Source organism: Bombyx mandarina, chromosome 10, assembly GCF_030267445.1.
Source record: "Bombyx mandarina strain Sakado chromosome 10, ASM3026744v2".
Taxonomy (NCBI): domain Eukaryota; kingdom Metazoa; phylum Arthropoda; class Insecta; order Lepidoptera; family Bombycidae; genus Bombyx; species Bombyx mandarina.
In genome coordinates, this window is record NC_143217.1 from 266,184 (window position 1) to 273,285 (window position 7,102).

Here is a 7,102-nt window from a genome sequence, read left to right on the forward strand (position 1 = left end):
CAACGAAATGTGACCATGAAGGCGAAGTTTTTTTTTATAGCTTACGTGTAACCCACGCAGCCATGAGTACGTATGTTAGTTTGTGCTAGTTCAAAATGTTTACATGTTTTTAATAAGTTAATTTTACGTACTACCTTGCCTTCCACTCATATGTATTATTGTTATTTCTACCTAATTAGTAGATAATAGTCGGAAGGGCTATTCCGGCTTCAACTAACTAGCAGGCGAGTCCACTGGGCGCAGCTTGAAAGAACTTTGTTAACATTTGCCCGAGCAAAGTATAGCTTCACTGAATCTACTACGGAATTGCAATAGCAACTCATTCAGAAGATCCGCCGAGAAATGCATGCAATGGGCTGTGTCTGCGGGCTTAGGTGCACGTCGAACCTACTTCGTCAGCTATTGTAAGATAATTTACAAGAAACTTGTAAATTATATTATTATATTTAATATACAAATTATATTATGAAATATGTAATATATAATATAATTTACATATAATAAATATAATTTACAAGTTTCTTGTAAATTATATTATTATATAACAGTAGAGCGGATCTAACATTACATACTGAATCTGTAAGCGCATTTCGGAGGAAGTAGTTAGTGGATGCTGAGCCTCAAGCGCACGTGGCCAAGAGCCCCGTGAGGTAACGCGCCGTCCCCGACGGACCCTCGCGCCGCCTCCGGGCTGTCGGGGCTCTCGGGGCGCAGTCCTGCGACGACACTCGCTGCGGCCGCACCGACACGCTCGCGCGCGCTCCACATGCCCTCCACAGACGGTTAGTACACCCTTACTTACGTTCACATCCCACCACCACGAACCTAGCTATGTGTTAAAATTGTATCATTTTCCCCGACGGCTTCCACTTATGTTCCACTTAAAGAATACTGTGTTAACACCCACATAGGTCGCGTAGAAGATTTATGTATGTATATAATTATTAGATTTTGGTACAAACACCGATCAGCGTGAACCGCATAAAACTGATGTCACGACGACATGCGGCTCGACCCGATCATACTAATATCTGATAAAAATCAATAAAAGTACAAACCTATACTAAACTTAATCCTTGCGAATACGACCCGCGTCCAGGTGCCTATTTAATATTCACGATTCGGTAATGAAGTACAGCGGAACTATGTAAATCTACAGACATATTCCTTTATTGCACGATTGAACTACGCACTAATTTAATAACGTACGATTTAACTATAAAATTATCGGTGGATCGCGTTAAAACATTTCTTCAATCGAATAATTCTCTTTATATTGCGTGCTGACCCAAAAACAGTAATTAATTGTAATAAATACGAAAAATTACATTATTCTTTTCTATCACATAGCAATTTTATCTTGAAGCGGCTGCGATTTCACTGGTGATGTTCTCAAAAGATCATTGCGATACGGACTTAAAGTTTAAGCTAAAAATAAAAAATTAGGTAAGTAATGTCGAAACAGTACTTCAGATAAAAACATAGTAAACAGGAAGCTAAACAAGATTGGATAAACTAAATAAATAGTTTATAAAGATATAGTTTACAGTCAGCGTCCGTCGCAGCTACAGACGCATATTTTCAGATATTTATTGTGTACGTATCATGTACCCGTACTTACATATGTATATATTGTATGTATATACTATATATGTATATATTGATAGCCACTACCAGTTGGCGGGCGTGTCGAAGCGTTCGTTAGTTCGTTAAGCCGTCCGTGATAAGAGGTCCCCGTGTGACACTCGTATCGACGACTGATTCTTTAAGAATCACATTTCTATAGGTAAATACTTCTACGCGCACAAGTTGAAAAATGACAATTGTGGACGTGCTACAATCTTCTATCTTACTGTGTTAAAAGTAATATATTAGATTATAACTGTGATAAAACCGGTAAGTCTTTAGTAGATACGTTTCTAATCCGGACCTTATTAATATTCAGCTCTAAGCGTGGATCGAGTTCGACCACTCGCGCGCATTCGCTCATCTCTATGCTAATTGATGCGATGCCTGTTAATAAATACGTCGCGCTTACCGAAACAATACCAATATCAAACTTCCTGTTTGACTCGATTAGGTTCCCGATTCTAGTGACTGAATCGTCCAGGAGCCCTTTTTCTAAGTGAATTTCAAATTTCAGAAGATACGCCGCGCGGTTTGTCCGGCTGGGTGCGGCGATGGTGGCGAGCGCTGGTGTCCGAGCTGCTGGCCACGGCGTTCCTCGTGTGGCTCGGCGTCAGCTCCGTGGTGCCGTACAAAGGGAAGGAGGCCGTCGTGCTGTCACATCCCGCTTTTGCTTTCGGGTTTGTGGTGCTCGGCAATGCGATGGCGTTCGGGCCGACGTCGGGTGCGCACATGAACCCGGCTGTGACGCTGGCTGCCGCGCTGCAGGGCCGCATGTCCCCGGCGCTGGCCGCCGCCTACACGGTGGCGCAGGTGCTGGGTGCGTGTGCCGGCTTCGGTGCACTGGCCGCCGTGACGCCCGCCAGCGCTCTGGGCATGGATGAGGGCTGCACGCTGCCGGCGAGGGATGTGTCGGCGCTGGCGGCGGCGGCCGTGGAGGCGGCCCTCACGGCGGTGCTCGCGTTTGCGTGTTGCGGCGTTTGGAAGGCGCACGACGAGAGCGGTCCGGACCCGATGGTGCCCGTGAAGCTGGGACTCGTGGTGGCCGGGCTGGTTTTCGCCGGGGTGAGTGTCATCGTACCTCAGAACCGCTGGGGCAACTACACCGGTGTCGATTGTCGTCGCTGATACGTATCGTTTCGTTCCCAGGGACACGCGACGGGAGCTAGCCTGAACCCTGCTCGTAGCTTCGCACCGGCTTTATATCACGGAATTTGGCAATATCATTGGGTAATCTTTTGAAATTGAATTTTTTTCCATAAAAATCTCGTGATTTTCTTGAAATATTTGGTCATTATGGCATCGGTTCGCACCGAATTACTTTACGATTTTGTAATAAAAATATAACTGTTGACATTTATCGCGCGAGTGCAATGAATGCAATGCAGTAGAGTGAGTACAGTGGAGGCGCGTGTCCGTCTGGCAGGTGTACTGGGTGGGTCCGCTGGGCGGCGCGGGGCTGGCGGCGGTGCTGCACCGCGCGCTGCTGAGCCCGCGGGCCGCTCCGAGCCGCGCCGCACCGTCCTGCGCTGAAGAAGTGCCGCTCGAAGATAAGCCATGACGCTGACGCACACCATACTCTGTTCACAGCTCTCTATACTGTTTGTACATAATTAGAACTATACCTTGACTTAATAATGATTTAATAAATACCTATTAGTAGATGTACCTATATGTATTATTCATTTGTTTTTCTTGTAACTAGACTACATTTTTTCAATGCAAACCCTCATCGTTGGGCTGGTCCCATCCATAGAAATAATAACAATGCTACGTGTTTTATTTCAAATCAGTAGATAACACAGGGTTAGAGCTGTGTTATCCAGTCCATCCACACTATGCACACAGTGTTATCCACTGTGTCTAGTGCGGATAATTTGGTTACAAATGACTGTGTAGTTAAAGTACTACATTATTTGTTTGACTGTTATACCAAAGCGTGCACTACATTTACTGCTTTTTCCCTACCTATTCGCTGTTAGCCCAAGGGGCTATTTACTAGCTCACGCCTAGCCCACGGGCTCAACTTGGAAGAATTTGCTAAAACCAGCTCTAGCAAGATCAGTGGCTGAATTTACCACTGGATCGGAATCACGACCCACTTATTATAGAAGACCCGGCGAGAAACCAGCGGGCTGTCTACCACCACCAGATTTGCTATATGCTAGCCTGTCTACAAAACACGCAAATATTATATTTTTGGACACGAACGACGAGAAAAAAAATTCTGGGAGTTACGACAGTGGGAAGATCTTCCACCGAGCGGACGAAAGACCGACGGTGCTTTGAGCCTCTTCAACCACCAGTTACCGTCCTCGTCGAAGTCGTCTGTTGAGAGGTGCGTTCTTACCGAGGTTGGTGTAGTATCTAGGACCCCTGAACACCCTCAACTTCGAAGCCCTTGTCGACGTCAACGGCACATTAAAGTTCAAAAGAGATAAGAGTTCAAAGACAACGAATTCTCCATTAGTAAGTTTGTACAGGAACAATAGATCGAGCGTGCGTCTCCGCTTCGAAAGAGAGCTCATGTAGAAATACTTCAACCTCCCCGGGTAGCTCTGAATGGTACTAGCAACATTGCAGGAGATAGCAAGATGCTATAAAAAGCGCTTCTGGGCCCCTTTTAACTTCTTTTTGTACACGTCATAAAAGGGATTCCAAGTGAAAATATAGTACTATAGGTACGAACGTAAGAGTTGTAAAATAATCTTTTTGATTCCGGTCTACTGAAGCCCTGAAGGCGGAGGCGCTCACTGCCGATTACAGGTGGCGTAGCGACCTTCGCTCTAGGGGGAAGGGTGCCCCGGCGAAGGTGCAGTTAGAGCGCGGAGGCTTCAATCTCGGCGGTCCGTGCTGGAGGCGTGGTCTCGTCGTTTGGCGGACCCGTCGGCCGGCCTCCGTACCGTCGAGGCGGTCTGCGCGGTTCTCGCGGACTGTGTGGGCCGCGACCGCGGACGTCTCACCTTCCGGCTTACCCCCTGCCCACAACCAAGAGCGGTGCGAATTGCGGCGCGTCGTGTGGCGCGGCAAGCGGTGAGCGGCGGAAACAAATGGTAGACAAACTATGAAGTATACCACAGCTACCGGCGGCGCGGCAAGAGGCGCGTGACATTTGGCGGCGACGAGCTGCGCGATGTGCGAGCGAAACAAATTTACTAGCCAATATCGAGGCGGCGGACAGCCCAGAACGGCGCGCGCGGCGGTGTCAGTGGACGCATTGAGGCATCGCGCGATCGAAACAAAACATTTTGTTTTTACCGCGCGTTGAGCTAATAAAATATAATGGATGTGGAACAATTCATTAGTGAAATACTGAGTAGACCAGAAATATGGATGTCAAAACATCCACATCATAAATATGTTATAAAAAAATGTGGGACGAAATAAAACAACAATTTTTTTGGTAGTAGTGGTTTCATAGATACTCTTGGATAATATTATTGAAATAAAATTTGAAAGGACAATGCCCAAAAGTGGGCCAACTTTGTGTTAAAACTATCTGTACTTGAAAAACTATGCCTTATTTTTTTCACGTTGTTTAGTTTATGTATCAACATTTCTTTCACCCTGGAATTGTTTTACAAAAAAATTAATTATTTATAATTTTGATAATTTTAATAAATTAAATATTAAATATTTTTAGACATTAATGATTCCATTAGTAAAAATCGCAATTGCCCACCATTACTTATTTTTATTATCTATGGTCAGAGAGTTTTGGCAGCAACCCGAGTGAAGTGTCACTTGAAGTATTTTATAGTTTTTTTAATAGTTTATTGTGATGTATAATATATAAATTGGGTGTTGTTTTGTGTATTAAACGTCAATCGTCGTTGTTCACGATTATTGAGGCATTGGAATAAAACTGTGGCTAACATAGCAGGCAGTTTTTTATTTTTTTCAAGGTCTGCGGAAACTCACGCGGATACACTGGCTTTTTATTAACATGAAAATAATATAACTACGACCGACTAGGCTGTATAGGCTACGCTCTTTGCCTGCCTATTGGTGAATTTAAAAACAACAACAATATCGTTGCCGGCTTCCGGATTTTCATTTCCGAAAGAAGGGTCAATGAGGTCCATTTTCAGAAACCACCTTCATTATTATTATTATTATTATTATGAGGATATAATAATAACAGAATGTACATAAGGGCTTATTTGTAGCAACATTAACCACAATTAACTTATTTAACTCTGTAACTAATTATGAGAGCGATTATTGATTTCGAAGAAAACAATTAACATCTTAATTTTAGCTGCAGAAAAAAATAGATTTCTCTTAAACCTGGATGAGAATATAAAAATCGTTTTCTGAATATGAAACGTTTTGTGTTGTCCAGCTGGAGCACTGAGTATGAATACTCCAGAGGGTCCCACAAACAAGTTCGAAAAGGAATGGTAGCGAGCGAGGTGCGGACGTATTCTCGTGTGTATGCTTCGGTGGTTGCGGGTGAACTGTCGGCGCCCGAAAAGGGGCGCACGCGGCTTGCCAAAGGGAAAGCTCTTCGGTCGCTACTCTTTGAGTTGCGCCGGGAGCCGACGACGAGAGTCCCTGATTGGTCGCGGCGCGCGATCAGACGCGGCTGCCGACGCGGCTGCCGACGCGGCAGGCGTTAGGGTTGCTATAAACGATATTTCTTTGTCTATCAAATTAAGTTAAAACCATAATGATACGACCACTTTTTTTACTGAATTGTGACTCTTGCCCGGGATAATCCTTTGTCGAAAATTATTTATTCCGCATTTAAACCACCCGGTGGATATGAACGCATCAAATAATTTTTAAGAGGATAGGTTTCATTTGACACGTATGGTAAATTGAGATTTGAACCTGGTAATCACTGTGAAGGTTGAATCTATTTTCTATTAATAATCTATTTATCGGGATAGTTCTTATATTCCTAATAGTGTGAAATTCGCCAAGTTCTCTCCTTTTCTAACTGAGTGCGCTCCTATTCTTGATTAAATAATATCTTCAGCTAAGAACGCACTTATTTCAAGGTAATATCGTGCCACTTTTGATAGGGACATTTGATAAGGCTCTCTAAATACGCGCACCTCTGACGCCGCCGCCGCCGCGCCGTCGCAACTAGTCTAGCTGTGGCATACCACCGCAAATCGCGCCGCACGCCGCACCTCGCAACGTACCGCAAAACGCACCGCCAGTAGCTATGGCCAGGCCCTTACGCAGATACTTACCGGCCACGGTTGCTTCGACCGGTACTTGCATAAAATAGCCGGAAGGGAACCGACGGCTCAGTGCCACCATTGCGCAGGTGGGTAGTGCATTTATGTCGTAGATATCTATGGGCTCCAGTAACCACTTAACACTAGGTGAGCTGTGAGTTCACCCACCCATCTAAGCAATAAAAAAAAAAAGAAAAAAGCAGACCGCGACGAGGATGGCACAGCGGAACACACATTGGCGCGTTGCTCTGGATTCGACGAGCAGCGCGCCGCCCTCGTCGCGG

At 45.0% G+C, this 7,102-nt stretch overlaps 1 protein-coding gene across 1 annotated transcript; it reads left to right on the top strand.

Moving 5' to 3' along the window:
* Positions 1-548: 548 nt before the first annotated feature.
* LOC149502108 (aquaporin AQPAe.a) lies at positions 549-3,294 on the top strand. Its single transcript, XM_089730099.1, has 4 exons — positions 549-782; positions 2,144-2,691; positions 2,776-2,856; positions 3,053-3,294. Exons 1-4 carry the CDS (start codon positions 767-769, stop codon positions 3,185-3,187), a joined length of 780 nt encoding a protein of 259 aa, XP_089586225.1. The 5' UTR covers positions 549-766; the 3' UTR covers positions 3,188-3,294.
* Positions 3,295-7,102: the final 3,808 nt, after the last annotated feature.